This window comes from Vicugna pacos, chromosome 16 (genome assembly GCF_048564905.1).
Source record: "Vicugna pacos chromosome 16, VicPac4, whole genome shotgun sequence".
Lineage (NCBI taxonomy): Eukaryota > Metazoa > Chordata > Mammalia > Artiodactyla > Camelidae > Vicugna > Vicugna pacos.
In genome coordinates this window covers 26,406,407-26,428,192 of record NC_133002.1, presented here as the reverse complement: position 1 = coordinate 26,428,192, position 21,786 = coordinate 26,406,407, and the positions used below count along the sequence as shown (strand labels likewise).

The 21,786-nt window shown below is 45.9% G+C and overlaps 1 protein-coding gene and 1 long non-coding RNA gene across 2 annotated transcripts in view; both read right to left on the bottom strand.

Annotated features, from left to right (window-relative positions):
* The window catches only part of LOC140686252 (uncharacterized), a 31,811-nt gene extending 23,781 nt beyond the window's left edge, over positions 1–8,030 (bottom strand). Inside the window, exons 1-3 of the mRNA XM_072939966.1 lie at positions 7,691–8,030; positions 6,936–7,216; positions 6,351–6,429 (exon numbers count right to left, since the gene is read on the bottom strand). Coding sequence (XP_072796067.1) covers positions 6,351–6,429; positions 6,936–7,216; positions 7,691–7,883 — 553 coding nt within the window. The 5' untranslated portion in view covers positions 7,884–8,030. The remainder of the gene's footprint in view (positions 1–6,350; positions 6,430–6,935; positions 7,217–7,690) is intronic.
* A 9,953-nt stretch (positions 8,031–17,983) lies between these two features.
* LOC140686260 (uncharacterized) lies at positions 17,984–21,717 on the bottom strand. The gene is made up of 3 exons (XR_012059965.1): positions 21,528–21,717; positions 19,649–19,758; positions 17,984–18,253 (listed from the first exon to the last, which is right to left on the bottom strand). It is a non-coding gene; the product is annotated as an uncharacterized lncRNA (long non-coding RNA).
* Between the last annotated feature and the right edge of the window lie 69 nt (positions 21,718–21,786).

The window sequence follows — 21,786 nt, the reverse complement described above, 5'->3', positions numbered from 1 at the left end:
GCAGTTGCTGAGCAAAAATGTCACCAGTGCCTCCTATGACAAAATAGGAGGCACTGGCGTGGGGCTGGGGCAGGGCTCCAGGCTTCCACTGATCACCCACCAGTCTGTCCAGGGGGTGAAGGAGGTCCCTGCTTTCATTGCACCGATGCACCTACCTTGAATGACGCCTTAGGACTCAACAGGAGGTGACAGGTGAGGTGAACGGAGCCAGCCTTGGTGTAGCACGGTTCTGGCAGCTATGCCCTCAGCAGTGCCCAGTTTCCTAAACCTGACACCTCATCTCCAAGGAGCAGAAGTGTAGTGTGGGCATGTAGATCACAGGGCCCTGTGAGGACAAGTACAGATCATGGCCACGACATGCCTCTCCCCTTCCTTAAGCCATAGAGGAATGTCCGGGGAGGAAGTGAAAATTATTCCAGAGCCCGCCAGGCACCACACGCAGGTGGGACACGGATCCCCTGTGTCTGTCATTCACAGGACTGGTGTGGATTTTCTTTTTATCAATTCTCTGGCATCTTCTCCTCCATCTTACCAACAACAAGAAAGTAGAATCTGACCTTAGAATCACAGAGAATCACAGAGCCCCTCCTGCACAGCGGGCCCGGCAGCACGTGCCATGTCCTCCGACCGTCACCTGTGGGACCGCCATGAGCGCTCTCCAGACTCAAGGCCCGAGGCCGTAGGCCGGGGGGACACAGCTCACCTCACTCTCCCCAGTAAAGGGGGACCACCTCTCGGCAAAGACGTCTCACCCTCTTCTGCCCGAGGGACAGCTTGAAAGATACACAGGGAAACATAGTAGAGGGTGAGGGGTTAGGCAGCCCAGAAGAGATCGTCTGCACTTCCAAGGCAGAGTGGGGCCTTTGACCTAATCACAGGGACAAAGTGAGGACGAATTTTTCCCTGCTGTGTCCCATACACCGTGACACGCCTTTCCCTGCGTAAGGAGCTAATTCGGAAGCCCCTGGCAGTGTTTCTGATGTCCTAACTTGGCATGGTGGCTGTCAGGCAGGGGAGAGGGCCTGAGCCGTGCTGGTGCTGGGCCTGGGAGGCAGGAGACATCGGCTCCACCCTGAGCTCAACCAGCACCTCGTTCTGCGTCTCGGGATTCAGAGTCTCATTTATAAGCAAAGGGATGAAACTGTCCCAGGACAGGCTGTCCAACAGGAATGAAATGAGAGTCATGTAAATAACGTTTCCCAGTTGCCACGTTTAAAATGTACCAAAAAAAAACCAAGTAACTGATTTTAAGAACAGACCTTACTTATTCTACTGTATGTAAAATACTATCATTTTGACGTGTAATCAATATAGAAAGTAACAAGATAGTTTATATTCTTTTTACTAGACAAGTTTCAGCGTCTGATGTGCATTTGACCTACAGCACATCTCAGCTCAGACCGGCCTCCTCCCCAGCACTACTAACAACAGTAGCTGTGGCTACTCTATTGGACAGCAACTCCAGGGGTCCCCCCAAGTGTCCTGGCTGAAAAGGGGGAGTAAGTGTCCACACTAACCCTAAAAGGATCTCTCTGAAACAAAGGCGGATTTAGTTTTAAACGTCTGAAAACCGGCGGGCTACACCTCCTTCCCGCCTTGGCTACAAGAAAGCCCTCCTCCTTGATGATCCCATTCTGGATGTAGGGAAGCAATCTGTCACACAGCCAGGGTGGCCCGGCCTTCAGGTTGACTTGCCTGCTGTCTGTGTCCAGTCCCACGAAGTCCTCCTTCTCAAATAGGATGTAGAGGAGGGGGGTCTTCTCCCCAGAATTTTCGGGGTCCCCATCCAGCCACTTGGACTTGGGCAAGATGAAGAGTGACTCAGTGAAGTCGTCGATCCTCTTCTCCACCACCCTGCAGTCCTCGTAGATTGAAGGCCACGTCGGTGTGCGGCTGCTCGGCCACCTCCCCATACAGCACAAAGACAAAGAGCTGAGAGTCGTAGAGCGTGGTGCCATACAGCTCCTCTGTGCGTGGAGCTTCTAGAAGGTCTTGGCCAAGAGGCAGTCAGTAATGGTGACAAGGCCCATGACATTGCGGTGGGTCTGGAAGTCACTCCATCCATTCTCGGGCGCATAGAGATACCTATAGTAGATACAGAGTGCCCACTGGGAGCCGCACGGTCTGATCTGGCTGACCAAGGAGATTCCATTATAGATGCAAAAGAAATTCTCTAAGATGATCCCCACGGGTTGGACCACAATCGGGAGAGTCTGGTGGTCCTCAGCGCACTGCACGTAGTCAGGGGCGTTCATGTTGCAGGCCCTGCCGAGAAGGGAGGGTAAATCGATGTACACACTGTGCTGTGGGCTGCGGGCCTCACTGGGATGAGGCGACCTGGTGTGCACCAGCCAGAAGGCAAGGGAAGTCCAAGCAAATAGGGGATAATTTTGTCCTCAGCGTCTGCACATGGCTACTGAAGCTCAGATCACATTACCCAGCTTTTGGTCTAGGCTTCCATCCCCTGCAGAAAAGGATCATTTCTTGTTTTCTGTTTCCAAGCACCTAGGCAGGCCCTGATGCAAAGTCGGTGCTCAAAACTGCTGAATAAATGAATGAATAAAGGAACTGCTTCCCCACCCCTCAGCAGGATATAATGCAAAGAACCATAGTAGGATCAAAATATCTGGATTTCAACGCCAATTTATTTGAACTCCTAAGGTGCAGAATAATGGGTAAGAAAACTTGCTTTGGGGAGGAGGGTACAGTTCAGTGGTAGAGCACGTGCTTAGCATGTTCAAGGACCTAGGCTCAATCCTCAGTACCTCATTTTAGAAAAATGAAACAAATAAATAGACTTAATTAACCCCCTCAAAAAATATTTTCTCCATTCAAAATTCAAAAAAAACCACCTTGCAATTGACACAACATTGTAAACTTGACTATACTTCAATTAAAAAAAAACTTCTTGCCTTACAAGAATATATCTGGATTATGGAAGTTTGCAAATGTAAAATGCCTAGGGTACCACCTGCATAAGAAGAAGGAACTGTACAAATGTACTATCCCTCATTTATGAGCTATTTTTCCTTTGGGGAGATTATAACCTCTCAGAGATATTTTTCTCATATTAAAAAAAAAAAGAAAAAGAAAACATTACCTGATTCTCCATACTGCTGAAGAATCAGATAACCCTATGAAAGCATCTGACCCACAGAGTTTATTCAATAAATGTTTGTTGAATGAATGAATAAACAAGCAAAGTGAATGCTGCTCCCTGCCACAGACCATCATAATGGTACTGCTTGGAAATGCCAAGCCCACGTTCCACCCAAATCTTCACTAACCACGTGGGTGACCTGGGCAGACCTGTGTGCTTCTCTCAACACCAGTTTATTCATAAATAGAAATGAGGGCAATAACACAAACCTAAAAGGGTTAGTGAGTCACGAATGAATAGTACCCCAACTTTGCAAGATGGAACTATTAAAGAAAATTGGGCAAAGAGTCCATAGGCCCTCTCCATATTATCTCTTACAACTACATGGGAATCTACATTACATCTAAAAATAAAAAGTCTATTATTTTAAAGAGGCTATTGAGTTTAAATCAGCTCACCGTCTCAAATAAGGAACACACAGTACAAATAAGACAATGCGCAGCCCATGAGATGCACTCAGTAAATATTCCCACTGAACCCACTGGTCCCTCCAAATTCAGAGCATGAGGATGTGTCCTCGTGGCCAGAGGCCACTGCACCTGAAGCTAAAAAACCTAATGGTCCCCACTTTCAAAAGCCCCTGCCACCAACCGAGGTCTAATTTTGTATTTGTAATTTTTTTTCTTTTTATAAAATAGAAATCCCCAATTGCATAGCCTTCAGGTCACCAAAACCTGACCACAGAGATCATGATGGCAACCCTCCTTGGTGAAACAATAAAATGAAAAGCCATTTCCACAAGACCTCTGTGTAAATCTACTGGGGAACTTCATCCTGGACTGAGAGGAAGAGGACTGGGGAGGAGGGGGCAATCTGAGGCACACAGACCCATGGGCCACCTGTCCCACGATGGACATTACACTCAACCCTCACCCTCCAGGAACTTCAAAATACACACAGACAGAGTGATGTGGACAATATATATGTATTTTTAAAGAAATTCCGACTCTCTAGCAGGTCTTGTATCTACCGAGACACAAATGGCTTATGTGTATAATGTTTCACAAAAGCCTTAAAACATTACCACCCCAACTTGACACATTAAGAAACTAGGGATAGAGGTTTATCACATTGTGCAAGATTAGAGAGTTGCCACATCAGACACTGTATTTAAACCCAAGCCTTTGCTCCAGTGCTCACACAAGAAAGTGTGACATACTGCCCCTTTCCTGCCCTCTCCCTGCAATAAATCTCTGAAGAGTCTTTTCTGTGCCACGTGGAATCACAATCACATCAATTTACCACAAAGAGCTATGTGACTCCTTGGAGGACGTGTCAAAATCTAAAGGGTTGTGATGGGAGGAGAGATTTGAATTTTCTGTTTCTCAAAGGAAACATGGCTTTAAAAGAAACTGAAAAGCACTTATCTAGTCTAAGCCCTCATTGTGCAGAGAAGGAAATGGAGGCTCAGAAGAGATGAGGAAAGGGACTTATTAACAAATATTGTCTCAGTGCAGCACCAAGCCAGCCCTGGGCCCTTCTGGGGGAGTACCTGGAAGGCCCAGGAAAATGATTGTTAGAAAAAGGAAAGAGAAGCATACAAGGCCCTGTCTCTACACCACCATACCATGAAGTTCCACCAAATTATCCAGTATTGGGTGCAGCCAAAATTTAGGTGGGCTAAAGAGGTTATAGAAACCTGGAAGTCTCAACCATTGTGGAAATTCCAACATTTACTGTTTTTTTCCAAGTTCAAGCATCAGTTCAGTGGGCGCTCCATACGAGGGACTACACGAGGCCTGGAGTTCTCCCAAATACAGATCTCTATTATCACGTGTGCAAACCACACACAGGCCCACCAGAAGAAAAACGCCCACACATAAGATGGAACTACTGAAACAGAAAAGAGCCAACCAGCATATATTGCTAGCAAAAACGGTGCTGCTAGAAATAGACTCATGGACATAGAAAGCAAACTGTTGTTAGCAGGCAGGAAAGGGAGGATTAACAGATACACATTAATAAATATAAAATAAATGACAAGGACCTACTATATAGCACAGGGTACTATTTTCAATTTCTTGTAATGAGTTGTACTAAAAATCTGAAAAACATTCATATACATACGCATAAGCTTATAACTGAATCTCTGCTGTACATCTGAAGCTAACATGGTAAATTTACAACACTTCAATAAAAAATAATTTTATATAATAAGTAAAAATAAAAGCAACGCCATAAAAAAAAAAGTAAAAGAACACGGTAATCCCCTTAGCTGTAGGTGGTGGAGAACTCTGCAAGCACCAAGTCCACTCGAATACTCCAGCACTGGCGGTCACTCATTCTAACCATCAGAGAATCACTTGGCTTCTACGAGGTTACTTTTCTCTTCAGTGAAAGGCTACAGTTGCATCTAATGATGTATTGAATCTCATCATTCACAAACCCAAGAATTAATGAGGATTTCCCATAGGCCTGGCTCTGGACAGATGAAAAGATAGGGTCCCAGATATATTCATGTGTAGAAGAAGTTTATGCCATAAAGACATTAATTCTTCCTGCTTTGATAGACAGATTCATTGCAATTCTGATTAGAATTCCTCCCAGATATTTCATGGAATGTAACAAGTTAATTTATGGTCAGGAACAGCCAAGAAACTTCTTTAGAACCACCACTGGGAAGGGGTGGATAGGTCATGCATTTCAACTGGTCTTTCTGATGTGATGAAAACGTTCTGGAATAATAATGGTTGCACAAATGTGAATATGCTAAAAGCTGCTGAATTGTAACATTCAAGTGGGTGGACTTCATGGTGTGTGAACAATATCACAATAAAGCTGTTATATGAAAAAATCCTTCTTGCCAATTATTTTTCCCTCTATACTACTAGTCTGTCCCACAATTTAAGTAAAACAAACAAACAAAAAAAACAAAACAAACCAGATTTTGCCAGGAGCTCTTTAGGAGTGCAATGTCCCTGGGTCTCCAACGCCTCAGGTTGTGCTGTTCCTGTTAACACACAATAGCTGGGCTGGACTAGTTAGGGACTATAAGTATCTTTTTAAGATCGACGGTCTCACGTTTCACCCTGGGAGAGTGAATGATGGAGGATGAGACAGCCTCATGCCTTCAGCTCATTTTTAACTGAACCAAGCCCTGCTTTCACCACTGTAATCCCTCTCAGTATAAAAACATGTGACATCAACAAGCACCGCCATCATAACACCTGAAAGTGTTCAAGGTACTTACCTGGGGCAGAAATCCTGATCAAGGAGACAGAAGCTCCCTCAGCACTGCCGCTCCCTTTTCCCGACTCCACCAGGAGAAGCTGGGAGTTACAGCCGCGGGCTCTCAGCCTGGGGAGCAGCGCCCACGCCGCTAATCTGGACCTCAGGGATCGGGAAAGGGAGAGGAAGGCAGCCCCGGGGTCGCGGGGCAGGGAGAGCGGGGTGGGGGACGCGGGCTGCAGCCCCGCTCGGAGGCCAGCCCCAGCCCCAGCCCAAGCCGCCCGCCCCGTCCGGGTGTGCAGACCCCGCCCAGTGGTGGGGACGGGTCGGCGGCCTAGGAGAGGAAGCCCGGGAGGGGAGGACTCGCGGGCGGGAGAGGGGAAGCGGACGCCAGCCGCGGACTGAGGGGAGCCCGGCTGGGCCAAGAGGCGGCAGGGGCACACCTGGCCCTGGACAGCTGTGGCCAGGGCGCCGGGGCAGGTGGCGCGGGCAGAGGGGTCTGGCCCGAGCAATCCAGCTGAACACACGCTGACTGGCGCCCTGGGGGGCTGTGACACGCCGACCGCCCTCCCGCAGCCGCCTCACCCCTTTCCCGATATCCCCTCACCTTGCACTTCCACAGCCAGAGGCCCCGGCCCCAGGCAGTAACCAAAGGCCTACAGGGCGACAGAGCTGAGAAGCCATTGGGGCCGATCCCCGGCTCGGAGCTGGAGCTTCCAACCCGCGGTCCAGCTGGCAGCAACTGCGCATGCGCAGGAGGGCCAGCGATCAGCTCTGGGTCCTGAGAGAGAAGGGGAACCGAGGGAGGGAGAATAGGGGAGGAGGAGGGGAGGCGGGGAAAAGTGGAGGGAGACACATGGACAGGAGGAGCAGAGGGAAGGCAGTTATCTGGAATTGGGAGGGGAGTAACAGAGATGGGGAGAAAGCGTTTTACCTCTTGTGGCACCCCGAAGGAGGCAGCAGTCCTGCCTATACACCCTTCTCTTACCCATCATTGCCCACAGCTCATATTTTACGTCCCTGGCCCAGCCCTCCAGCTAAGGTCTCTGCAGAAACCCTACGGGTATCATACCCGTTGCCCCCACAAGGAGCTAGGTTTACTGTTGCTCAGGGAACCAAGCACCCGCAGGTGTTGTTTCTCAGAACTACCTTGGGAAGAGTACATATTCCCCTTTTACACGCTGGGAAACAGGCAGGCACGATCTCTGCCTTAGCTCCACTGTCCCAAATGTTGGGCTGGCAGGGAGCGGGAGGTAAAATGTCAGAGCCCCAGAAGGAGCAGACTGCCTGAGTGTTGGTGTAGAGTCCCCATCCCTCCTGGGTAAACCACACCCCAACCTCGGGGAATAATCAAGGGCTCACCGTAGGCCCCTGTGTGTGGGAGAGCTGCCCTCAGTCCCAGTGTCCAACTTGCTAGGTAGGTAGAAGTGTTATTGAGTCCAAATTCATTCTCCTCAGTGCAGGACAGGCCAGTAAGTTGGGAGACCAAGTGTTGGGGCATGGAATAGCAAGTTTCTGTAGACCTAGATGGCAAACTAATGTCCTGGAAAACCATCTCCCCAAGTCAGAATTCAGGCTGCTTTCCTATGTGCTTGGTTTTTGCAAACTTCTTGGTGTAGGAATTCCTTCTTGTTAGAATCCTTTGTTCTTGCAGCTATCTCCCTGGGTCAGATCCCTGTAAACCTCCAACAAAACAAACGTTATTTTCTATTCTGCAACGTGTTATCTTTATATGATTGGAAAAGTGTTAAATACCCTTAAAGGTCAGAGCCTTCAGAATAGGTTCTCCTGTATATTTTGGGCTCTAGGCAACATTGTTTTACAAGCAAGAAGAAGCCTAGGAGACAGAGCACAGGGTTAAAGTCAAAGGAACAGATCTAATATGGAGTCAGATTTCTTCTTTTCTATTACTGTGGCAGAAGCCACTTGAGGATTTAAATCCCTTAAAGTTAAAAATAAGTAAAACTTTAAAGGAATTTACATACATTGGTGGGAACTTGCATAGCATATCTGGAAAAGCACACAAAGGATTGTAAACATTGGCATCTCCAGGGAGGCGTGTAAGAACAGAGGATGAGGGAAAACTTCTTTCACTTGAGTATTTTTTGCTCTGTTTGAATTTTTTTAACCATATGCATATATTTCTTTTTCAGTTAAAATAAATGTGTAATGGAGCAAAGGAGTAACTAGTTCAGCAAATACAGCAGCCATAGACTCACTGAGTCATCATTTTCGATTTAAGCCAGGAAGCATTGATTGTCTCTCTCCTATGTGCCCAGTGCTGTTTTAAAACTTTTTTATATTTTTTTTTATAAAATAATAACATGCTATCCCTCACCCCTGCTCAGGGCTGGTGGGAAACCAACTGAGTTTTTATTGAGTTGTTTTCCAAGGAGTAGAGATGAGTTATAAACAGAACACAACTTCAGGGCAAAACAGGCGGACTGGTTTTCCAGCAGGCCAGATAGCGATGACGGGTTTTCAATAGAGGCGCACAGAGGCTGAGAGAGAAAGCCTCCAGGACCCTACAGAAAGCTGCCCACAGTGCCTTCTCCATGGCACTACTGAAATAGGAAAGAACAAATCTGACTCCATATTAGATCTGTTCCTTTGACTTTAAACCTGTGCCCTGTTTCCTAGGTTTAGTCTTGCTGTTTCTGCACCTTTTGTGAAACAATGTTGCCTAGATCCTGAAATATACAGGAGACCCTATTCTCAAGGCTCTGACTTTGAAGGATATTATCACTTTTCCATTCGTATAAAGATAACAAGATACAGAAAAAAAATAACATTTGCTTGTTGGAGGTTTACACGGATCTGACCCAGGTGAAGAGCTGCAAGAACAAAGGATTCTAAAAACAAAGAATTCATACACCAAGTTTGCATCAACCAAGCATTCCCGCTTCCCCTTTTTAATATAAGAAGAGCCTGAATTCTGACTTGGGATGATGGTTCTCCAGGACATTGGTCTACCATCTTCTCCACTGGCTTTACAAATTAAAGCCGCTATTTCTTGCCCCAAATCCTTGTCTCCTGATGTGTTGGCCTATAATGCACGAGTAGAACAAGCGTGGACTCGGAAACACAAACATACATTGAAAGTACGCATTTGGTATATTAAATGACCTGCTTCCACTCGTATTCCTGAGGTTTTCTTCTCTTGACCACTCCTACTTTATTTATGAAAAACCTGTCATGTGGACACATTTCCTTCTCTAGCCACTACCCTTCCATGTAAAAACTGATGCCAAGAAGGCAATGGAAGTTGCTAGAAGGTATTACCTGGCCAAAAAAGAGCAGAAGTGGGTTCTGGCTGATGTTCAGGAGCAGGCCGGGGCACCTGACAAGATGTCATAAGTACGGATAGACAGCTGGGCACCAAAGGAGAAGCTTCTAAACTTCCATGAGGGACTTGGATAGGAAGGAACAGTCCCAGACTATAGCTCTGATCCCACCACGAGCTTCCTGGGCAAGGCTGGGCAAGTCATTTAAATTCTCTAGACCCGTGCTGTCCAACACGGGAGCCACCAGCCACATGCAGGATTATGATGTTATTCTGTAGCCAGACAGAATTATAAATAAACACTTTATTGCAAAGGGTCAGCAGGTATAATATTTAAAAACATTATTGGTTATCTTGCCTTAACAAGTTATTTTTGTATGTCTAGCTTTCTGTGGGTTGTAATGCCTGCGACTAATGTTTCCCTTACAGTGAGGTATTTTGAAATTATAAGTTACTGGACACAGTACACTCATATCACAGTTGAAAAAAACTGATTAAATAAGCAAGGTGATCTGACTTAGTAGTTATGAGCAGGGGCTCTGGGGCCAGCCTGCATAAGTATTAATTCTCACTCTCCCTCCAGGGAGTTCTGTGTGAATCTTGGACAAATTATTGTTGCTGTTGTTGTTGTTGTTGTCATTGTCATTGTTATTATTTGTGCCTCTTTTTCCTTACCTTTTAAATAGCGAGGAAAATGTAGACTCTATCCCCTACAGTGTTGGCAGGATTAAATGAGTAAACGTCTGTGCTGCTCACTTCCCTGGGTTTCAGCATTCTCCAGGCAATCAGTGCAAAACACAGTGGCATTCTCCACTGTCTTCGTCAGTCTGGGATTCTGTAACAAATTACCGTGTGTCGGGTGGCTTAAACAACCAGCATATTCCTTATGGTTTGGAGGCTGAGGCTTTCAAGGTCAATGTATCTGGGAGAGGATTGCCAGCTCGAAGATGGCTGTCTTCCCACTATCTTCATGGCCCAGAGAGGAGAGAGAAGCAAGCACTTTGGGGCCCTGTATAAGAACACTAATACCATTCATGAGGGCTCTACTCTCATGACCTCATTTTATCCTACTAATCACCTCCCAAAGGCCCCGCATCCCTATATCATCACCCTGGGAGATGAGGTTTCGACATATGGATTTTGAGGGGATGCATTCAGTCCACACATCGGCTAACTCTCCCAAACATGCAGTCATCAAACCTGTAGCTAATTTCAAAATAATGTTTATATCTCTCTGCCCATTTCCATTCCTACATCTACTAACACTGAAGCCCTGCTACATTTTATTTCTTATTTTCCTTGTGAGGTTTAATTGATTCCTCTAACTCCAAGGATTCACTCACTCCAGTCTGCTTGACAGCCCTGCCAGGTAGGTCTTCCTTAAAACACCTTCCCACTTCACCTGGTTGTTTTTTAGGTGTAAATGTCAGAATTCTCTCCACACCCCATCCTAGACCTTTAATCCCTTACACTACCGCTCACTATGTTATTTTCCTATTACCACTGTAACAAATTCCCATAAGCTTAATAGCTTAAACCAGCACAGACTTATCAGCTTATGGCTGTGGATGTCAGAGTTCTCATTGGGATAAATTCAAGATACCAGCAGGGTTCCTTCCTTCTAGAGGGTCTAGAAGAGAATGTTTCCTTTTTTTTTCCAGTTTACAGAGGTCACCCACCTTCCTTAGCTTGTGCCCCTCAACTTCCTCCATTTTCATGGTCAGCAGCCTTTCTGAACATTGCTCCATCGCTACACCTCCCTCTGATTTTAAACTCAGCTGGGAAATATCCTCCATTTTAAGGACCCCTGTGATTACATTCAGCCCACCTGGACAATCCAGACTACTCACCCTATTGTCTCATCTCAGGATCCCCTTGTCCCATCCTACTCAGGCAGTATGTATGTGGCTGTGACATTCACCTTGTGTAACATTTCCTCATGAGCAATTTATGGTTCAAGGCACTTATAAGTGACTTTTTGTTTTTCTTCCTTATCCTTTCTACATTCAGTTTGTCTGGTGAGATTATATGAATCCTTTATATTTGTGCCCCTGCACTAATCTATAATAATGTATCATGGGTTTAAAGGCTAACTAATAGACAATTTAGGAGACAGAAATCCTCTAAAATTTTTAATCCTAAAATATCTGTCATCCCTTTTGCCATGTACAGTAACATGTCACAGGTGGCTACCCTGTGGCCGGGGAGGGACATGATTCTGCCATCACACTCCCCTCATTCTCACCAATGTGCTGATCAAATAACCAAGGGTCTATGCTCTCCAATTCACTCACTTCCTCCTCCTTTCCATTGACTATCCTGTTCCCACCGCTTGCTTCATACACCACATCAGGATTTCATGACCACATTCTCCCCTAAATGAAATGGGTATCTTGCATCTAATGTCTGACAGCTGTTCTTATTGTATATGCACACACTGACCTACACATAATCCCGTCCATCTCTTTATTTTCCTAGAATCTTCCAGAAGAATCAGTTCCATGATGATGATGATGATACTGACAATGATGACAGGGGCCTCTCAAGGATTCTGATAAAGAGGGAATCGATAAAGGGAGGGAATCATTGCAAAATTGCCCCAGAAACAGGCTTAAAGGTAAATAACTCTTATAGTGTTTAATGAAATTGACTAATATTTAACTATTTTTAAGACTTTATATCACTGAATTTAAAATTTTAACGGGAATTTTCATTCACCACTAACCAAGATTCAACTCTGGGACCAAAATCTAAGGATTTCTGTCTTCTAAAAAATTGTCCACTAGCCTTTTAAACACGTGATCCTTTTAAAAAGTTTAGTGCTGGGCTGAAAATAAGCAGGATTCATATAATCTCACGAGACACAGTGAATGTGGAAAGACTAAGAAATAAAAACAAAAAGCCATTCATAACGTCTTGAACTTTACGTTGCTCACAGGAGAAAATGTTTGCCAATGTGTGTGTCACATCAACATGACGACTGAGTGGGATGGGGAAGCTGATCTTCCTCATCAGTCATTTATGCTGATTTGTTAGATGCCAAAACAGTTTCCTCATTGAAATTGCTTCTAACAAGTATGGAAGAATTTAGGTTCTACCAAAAGCAGGCTAAACATTTTCCCCTGCTTTCAGGTCTCTGGACTGAATGTCCCCACAAGAAGGACATGATTATGTTTCATAGGGAAGTCTTCCTGAGAAGCAACAGGCTTTTCTAGGGCAGAACTGCAGGGCCCCCCATGGAGGGCTGGAGGAGGTCTAGAGGGGACACTGGAAAAACAGCAAGAGTGTATTCAGATACTGCTGCTCAGGTCGCCAAAGACAGCATTGCTATCTCTAAGGATATGACATTCTCCCAAATTTTCCATGAGTGAAGGAGCCTGTGAACACTAAGCAGGTTGTTAAGACACAGCAGCACATAATTTGCGTGACAACACAATTAGAGTATGATTTGATATTTGGAAAATAACTAGCCCATTGTTCTTTGAAACTGCAGCAGTAGCAATAGAAATAAAAAAGACTGAGCCGTCTTGGAGACAACAATCAATAAACAATTCTAAATCTGCAGAATTCCTTGACAATATTCAAGCAATGAGCTAGATGTGTGCTGCAGATACCTCTTACTGCAGGGCTCACTCCTGCAAAGCATAGAACTAGTTTCTCAGCACACAGAGGGAACCAAGTCAAGATTCCTAATCTTTTGAGATTTACTAAATGGCTGGAAAGATCAGACAAGTACATACAGGCAAATATGATTAAATGTAATCAAATAATATCAAATGTGATTTGAGCACAGACGAAAGAGAAATTCCTTTCACCTGGGATCTAGAGAGACTTCTTCAGAAAATGTGGCTTTGGAGACGGCCAAAGACATGGGTGGAATTTTGGCAGAACAGGATGTAAGGAATTTAAAAACTTATTCTATAATTCATATAAAAATTCAAAGGATCCCAAAAATCCAAAACAACTTTGAACAAGAAAAACAAAGTTGGAAGACTTGCACTATCTGATTTTCAAACTTTTTTTTATAAAGCTACAGTAATCAGAAATTAGGGTGTTGGTGTAAAACAGGAAAATAGAATAATGGAACACAATAGAATGTTCAGAACTAAACCAAGACTTATACAGACAATTGATTCTCAAAAAGGATGCTGTGGAGAAAGGATCTTTTCAGCATGTAGTGCTGGAACAATTAGATCGTGATACGCAAAAAAAAAAAAAATGAACTTTGATCCACACCTCACAAAATATACAAAATTTACCTCAAAATGGATCATAGATCTTAATAGGAAATCTAAAACTATAAAACAGCTAGGAGAACAAGCATAGGCTTAAGGTTTATGGCCTTGGGTTTGGCAAATTTTTCTTTGCTATGACACCAAAAGTATCATCTATTTTAAAAAGAAACTGATAGAGTGAACTTTATGAACATGAAGACTCTTCAATGCTCTTCTAAACACTGCTAAGCAAATGAAAAGACAAGCCATAGACAGAAGCTATTTGCAGATCATATATCTGATAAAGGTCTCTCTTTGTATCTGATCCAGAATAAAGAGGTCTCAAAATTCAATAATAATTCAAACACCTGAATGAATGAGGCCAGAAAACACACTTCAGTAAAGATATCCAGATGGATAATAAGCATATGAAAAGATGCTGATTAAAGGTGTCATTAGTCATTAGAGAAATACTTTTAAAAACCACAGTGAGATACTAGTTCACATACATACTAGAATGAATACAGTTAGAAAGACTGACCTTACAAGGTGCTGGCAAGGAAGTAGAGCAACCAGAACTGATACACACCACGAGGAATTTACAATAGTACAACCATTTTGGAAAAGTCTTTAACAGATTCTTTTAAAAAGGTAAACGCCTGTGTACCATATAATCCAGACATTCCTCATCTGGTGCTTTAGAAAGGAAAAGCATATGTCCATACAAAGACTTGTAACCAAATATTCACTGCTATTTTATTTATAATAGCACAAGTTGTAAATAACCCATGCATCCATCAAGAAGTAAATGCAGAAAGAAATGATGGTCTATACAAACACTGCTCACAATAAACTCTTCAGTAAAAACTCAGCACTAAACAATACTCTACTATAAGACAAACAAGCTATTAATACAGCAACACAGATGATTCTCAAAATAATTACACTGAATGAAAGAAGTCAGACAACATAGAGTAGATACTGCATGAATCCATTCATATAAGGATCTTGAAAATGCAAACCAATATGTTGTGATAGAAAGCAGATCAATGGTTCCCAGGGGAAGAGACGGGGAGGGAGGGAGGGACAACAAAAGTCAGGAGAGAAGCTTTGTGGGTGATGGGTATGTTCACTGTCTTGAGTGTGGTCATGGTTCCTTGGGGATATACTTACGTCAAAACGTATTAAGCTGTACACTTTAAACGTGTGAAAATTATTTTGCCAAGTATACCTCAAAGCTGTTTTAAGAAAAAAGGCACTTTAGTCCTGATCCACCTCAGCGCCTGATTGGAGTGACATGATCAGTCCCTCACACTGTCTGCCTAACGGGAAGGTAGAAAAGCTCTCACGGAAGATAACATGGATTTTTCATTTGCAATGTCTGCCATGTAATAAAGAATTTCTAGACATGCAACATGTCCAGACTATATGACAGATAACATGAGAATAAGGAGCATTAGACAAAGGATGCAAACCCCAGGTGATGTAGGCATCAGAGTTACCAATAAAGGCTATAAAATACTTTTAATATATTCAAGAAAATAAGGAAATGATGGGACAATAGATAACAGGGTAGAGACTTTCACCAGAGAAATATACTGGAATGTATTTTTAGGAAAAATCAAACTGATACTCTAGAACTGAAGCTTTCAGCTCTGGAAACAGGTAAACAGAGCTAATTAGGATCCCTTTTAAGTAAAACTTTCAGTAATTCTGGGTAAAATATAACAACAAATTAACACAGAGCTAACTATGGAGAGAGAAGTTCCCTGATGACAATACAAAGAGGACACTTAAAGCCCAGAGTGGTCATCTTGTGAGCTGATGCCACCGCACCCTGGAGGGAAGGGGTTTTCATCTGCACATGAATAGGGATACAATGTCCATGTAGGAAAAAGGGTCCATACCAGATGTAGAAGACTCTTCCTCTATATATATATAGTCAGAGACAGAGATGTAAAGTGGCAGCAGAGGTCACAGTGACACAGGGCCCTGGGCCAAGGAGTGTGAGCACCTCTGCAAGCTGGGAAAGGTAGGATGAGGAATCCCTCCCAAGAGCCTCGGTGTGGAACTTAGCCTTGGCCACTCGTTGGTTTTAGCCCACTGACATTGACTTTGCACTACTGCACCCTAGAACAGTGAGAAGATGAATGTGTATTGCTTTAAGCCACTGAGTCTGTGGTCCTTTGTTACAACAGCAATAGGAAAGGAACTCAGGAACCAATATGAACTTGAACCACAGGCTGCCTGCTGTGCTGGCAGGAAGTCCTTTGTCTCTGATCCTGGGGGAGTGTCCTGTCCTCTGGCAGCATCCACAAACTACCTCATGCTAACTTGGCAGTTTGCAGAGGGTTAAATCTTATCCCTGCACAGTTCTTCATATTTAGTTAATAAAAATGATGGTGTCATCATGGGTATTTTTCCATCTTTTAAATACCCTTCAGTCTTCTAATAAAGCTACTTCTAATTAAGAGACCGTGTAAATAGTTTTCAATCTTCATAATAAGTAACTGTGGTTTTATCTGGTTACTTAAATTATGAATAATAATGTTCACATTTGTAAAAGTTATTAAAATCAACATTGTTTAATGAAAATATCATTTCTTTTCGCATGAACATGTATTAACTACAAGAAATGTTCCATGCTTTCTTCTACGATTTACTGTTAGAGCCTTAAAGAATAATATTTTCCTCAAAAGATATTACGGCAAAGGGATTTCTTTTGGTGGAACTGTTCCGGCATCAAATCTGGTGCATGTCTCAGGCCACTGGCAACATAGAGATGATAGAAATTAGGAGGCATTATAAACACAGAATCATTTTTAAAGGAATTAAAAAAACTGGATGTGTGTAAACAAAGAATCAGAGAATATTCTGGTGAAATAAATGTATTTTTCAGCTTAAGCAAGACATGGGGTGAATAAATCTGAAATGAAAAAACCACCCAGAGATTAGCAGCGGGTCATGCATGCAGTGTGAATGATCAAAACCAAGTTGTTTCCAAACCAGTGTGCAGGCTTGATGCCTTCATGAATCAAATCTGTGTGGCACCAGGCCACCTCGAATACATGTTGATGAGGTATTTATAAGCCCTTCACCATCCCAAATCAAAGCCCACGCACGAGCCACAAGACCATCACCTACACATCTGGAAAACACACAACATGGTGAATAGCACTTTTCTTGTTCAGTAGCCGGTGGCAGCGAACTGTCAGCAGACAGAGATACAGGGACACAGAGGCACCTCCCCTCACTCAGCTGATAAACTTCCGTGCATCCCTGGGGACAGGATTGTCATAAAATGCACCATGGATTGATTCTCCTCCTAGGAAAGGAACCGTAGTGCTGTCATTAGGTTTGAGCAGGGGTGGGTGGAGGATCTCAGAAGAGTTGTTTCAGCACACCAATAGAATTCTTGGCCACCGTGACCACGAAAGACAAGTCCCCTGCCATCCCGGTAGGCACTTGGGCTCCTGACAAAAGCTGGGCTCAGTAAAGGGTTGAGTAGAAGGCACAGACCTGAGGGATGCCCCAGCAATAGGCAGGAGGTAGGGCCTGGTTTATACTGCTCTGGGTGTATCCCAGACTCATCCAAATACGAAATCAGAAATTTGCAAAACAGCAGAGCTGGGGTGGATCATCTACTCCAGACTCCTCACCTTACAGTTAAAAGGGTGGCAACCCTGACAGGCAAAGCAACGTGCTAAAGGCAGAGCGTGGAAGTCGCAGTGCCAGATGAAACGCAGCGTGCAACCCCCGTTCAAGGCCGCTGACTCTGACGACGGGGCCAAGGTTTCCAATGAGGAGAATAAGACAGTGTAAATACTTTGTTCCCCCTAAAACCCCAAATGTTTTTTAAAGGCACAAAAACTCACCTTAACTAGATCTCTTCTGAGGGGGCTCTCTTCTGCTTCTTCGTCTTTCTGTCTCCATTTCCCTCTCTCAGACACAAACACATTCAGTTTTGTGAAAGAGGACTTCCTTCCATACAAAGACAGACTTCACATCTTCAGAAAGATACCTGAGAAAGCATGTTTCTCAATTCAAGTCTTTGTGTGAGTTCTGGGCAACTGGCTTATTTTCTAGAACAATCGGTAGTTACAAAATCAGGAAATCATCTTCCACAAAGGCAGAGTTCTGGTCCGTGTTGATAAAGTTGGGGATGTCACATTTCATGAGTCTGTTCGGCTCCTCCTCTGGCCACCTGCTGCATCTGATGGCTTCCTGGAGCCGAATAACACTGTAAAGGGCTATGGTAGTGATACCAGCTTTGGCCTTGTCCAAGTGGTCCACTTCATTGATGTAGCAGTGAAAGAGGGACCTAGATTCGTCATTGCACTGCCAGAGAACACCTTGGGCAGCAGCGGTCTTCCAAAGTCTGACACAAAGCTGTTGAGTCTAAATCTCTTCTCGGGAGACTCTGCATTGCTACAAAGAAAACCAAAATAAAATATCGTTCACAGTGTAGCTCGGTGACCTGAAGAAGCATAGTTTTTGCCATCTACTGAGAGTAAATCCCTGCACAGAGCATGCTGACATGCACTGGAATTGAAAGACATCACTTCTGAACACATACAATTAAACCCAAGGCAAAAGTCTAAAGTGAGGGCCCATGGACCATCCTAAAAAGACATCGTTCCCTGAGAATCCTCAATATTGGTGCCTCGCACACCAGTGTTTCTCCGTGGGACACTCAGATCTCTTCATCAGGATTCGTTAAAGTGCTTCTTAAAATGCAGAATTCTGGGGTGAACACCCTCAGAGTCTCCAGAGGTAGCGACTGGTAGTCTGTATTTTCATAGCCACCAGGATAACTAAACATGCTCAGGTTTAGCACCGCAGTCTACATCGGGTCACCTGAGCATCGACAATTCTGTTTCACGGGATGGGGGGTGCCATGTGTGTCAGGGTGCTGTCCTACCCATGTGTCTCCCCTGATTCTCAGAACTGACAGTGCTGCCCCATTGGGCAAGAAATACCACCGTTTCACAATGCATACGCAGGGCGCCCGACTGAAAAACAATCAGTGATAGGAGAGGGGACAAAACTCAGCTTCCTGTTACCTTGTTTCACTTACTGTGGGACGAGTGATCAATTCAAGGGTAATAAATCAGTGAATGAGTGAATAACATGACTCGCGTTAGTCCCACGAGTGCCTGGAAGAGCAAGCCTGGGCACATTGAGAATCATAACAGCCCATCTACTTAAATGTCATCCTCCACAGATCTATGTAAAGGTTACTTCCACCCAGGCAGTGACTCCAGAAGGGCAAGAATCATGTATGAACACACTCTCAAATCCAGAACAGAACCTGACAACAATTAGGCTCTGGAGTCTGTGTTTAGCGAGTGTGGAATCTCAGTGATTCCAGCTCTTACACCTTGCCTTCCCATCCCACCACACACGATATGGCCCTTATGTCCAGTTCTCCCGGGGCTGGGGCCACGGAACCCATTTATAGGACTGGAAGAATCTGATCATTTAAACCATCCCCCAGATTATCATCAAGAGTCACCTGCATTTCAGGGATCAGTAATCCCAGAAGCTTTGCAGTTCAGGCAGCTGAGGGATTTTTATATCAGCTCTGTCTTCTACTGTGACTGCCTGGGTGACATCAGACAAGGAATTCTGAAAAGCCTGAACTTTTCCTTTCAGGAATAATCTAATTAACAAATCTCGTTGACCACTCAACAAATGTGATGTGAAGATCAATAATTTACACAGGAGTACAACATTCACTAGGTCGTGGATTTAGAATCAGAGGAAAATCATTTGAGAAAGATTGACAGAATGTAGCTTTAATGCGAATTTAAGTATTCTTACCTTTCAGTAAATCATCTTCCCCTACTTATCACTTCACCCAAGTTTAAAAGATGTCTGAGAACAGGGATGAGTGTGTCAGCAACCTGAGACCCAATAACCTAAAATGTCACCTAGGAAAAAGAGGGGAGTAACACATTTTTAAAAAGCATGGTGAGGATGGCGGGGCCATCCCCAACCCCAGACTAAGAAGCTCTGAGTAATAGCTTTCCTGCCTGCCTGGGGCATCAGCTGATGTGAAAATCCACCCAGAAACCTCACTGTCCAGCAGCTCTTCCATAACACAGGCTACACTTTCTCAGAATTAAGAATTGCGTCCAGTAACCACTTCGCTGAAGAATAAAGACAAAGGAGAACAAGAGAGTTCTGCCCCTCCCAAGGGAGAGCCCAGACCTCGGGCTGCATGCACTGCGCCCACCTCCCTGGAGAAGAATAAACTGGAGAAGGGCGTTCTGCGAAACTGCGGCAGCAAAGGTTGAGATGGGAACAAATTGACCAGCTGGCCAGGGACAGCCCCCTCCGTCGCTGCTTTGGCGGCTGCCTCAGCCCTCTCAGCCCATCCTGCCCACCTCCGGTGGCTAAGCTGTCAGAGAAATTGCTTTGCGACCTGGAGCAACAGAGGCTGCCCTCAGGCCAATCTGCGGAAAAGATGGGAGCTAAACCCCCAGCTCCCGAGCGGCAGGCTCCATACCCCCGCCAACACCCCGACGCCCCCGCACACTACCGCAACCCCGGGGAAATATGACCCGAAGAAGTGTGACCTGGGAACGAGGGGCAGCAGAGGCCGCCCCCACGTCAGGCCTGCAGAGAGATTGGAGCTTATCCTCCAGCTCTCCAGGGACAGCCCCTGTCCTCTCCACCTCCTGATCTCACCGCGCCCACCTTCCAGGAGCAATCAGACCAGGTGTGGGGTGTCAGGCGAATCTTGCGCCAGAGAGGACGTCCCCAGGCCAGGTCAGGGGAGAGGAGAAGAAGTGGCCCCATTAGGCGGGGCAGCCGGCCGTCGCAACTGCCTCTGCCCCTCGACCACATCGGGCCCGTCTCCCAGGAGCAAGCTGACCTGGAGACGGGTATCCGGCTTCTTGGGCAGCAGAGGACGCCCCCAGGATTGGTCACGGGGAAGAGGAGAGCAAATTGACAGGCTCCGCGCTGCAGGTCTTCTACCCCCGCCATCGCCACCCCCCGCACCTTAAAGGCACCGCCCAGGGCGCCCCTCCCCCAGCAGGCTGAGTGGGACAGGTGCGTCTGGTGACCTGGGGCAGGAGAGGCCACTCCCACACCAGGCCATCGGGGAGACGGGAGCCAATCCACCAGCTCCCCAAGGCAGCCCCTACCCCCGCAGCAGCCACCACTCTTGCCCATGACCTCACAGTGGCCTTCTCTAGGGAGCAGGCTGACCTGGAGATGGACGTCCGACGAACTTGGGACAACAGGGACCGCCCCCAGGGCAAACCATGGGGGGAAGTGGGAGCAAATGGACGAGTTCCATGGGAAAACCTGCCGCTGCTGCCACCACCCCCAAAGTACCAAGTCCAACTCCCGGGGTCAGGCCGACTAGGATACACGCGTCTCATAACACAGGGCAACAGCGACCGCCCCCAGGACAAGACGCGGGGAAGATGGGAGCAAGTGGTCCGCTCCCCCGCTGCAGGCCCCCGACCACCGCCACCCCTGCACCCTGACTACCCTGCCTCCCGCCCCCAGCAGGCAAAGTGGGACAGGGGTGTCCCGGGACCTGGAGCAGCAGAGGCCGCCTTCAGGCCACGCGGTGCAGACATGGAGCTAATCCACAATCTCCTCCGGGGCAGCCTCCCTATGCCTGCAGCCACCACCTTACCAGCCCCCTGACCGCACCGCACCCATCTCCCAGGAGCAAGCTCACCTGGAGTCGGACCTCAGGCAAATCTCCGGCGGCAGACGTCGCCCCCAAGCCAGGCCGTGGGGGAGAGAAGAAATGGAGCAACTCCCTGGAACACATCCCCTGCCCCTGCCGCCTCCGCCGCCGCCTCCCAGGAGCAAGTTCATCTGGAGACCCGCGTCCCGCCTCTAGGGCAGCAGAAGCCGCCCCTGGCTCCGCCTCCAGGGAGAGCGGAGCGAATTGATCGGCTCCCCCGCGGCAGCCTCCCTCCCCCCGTGGGTCC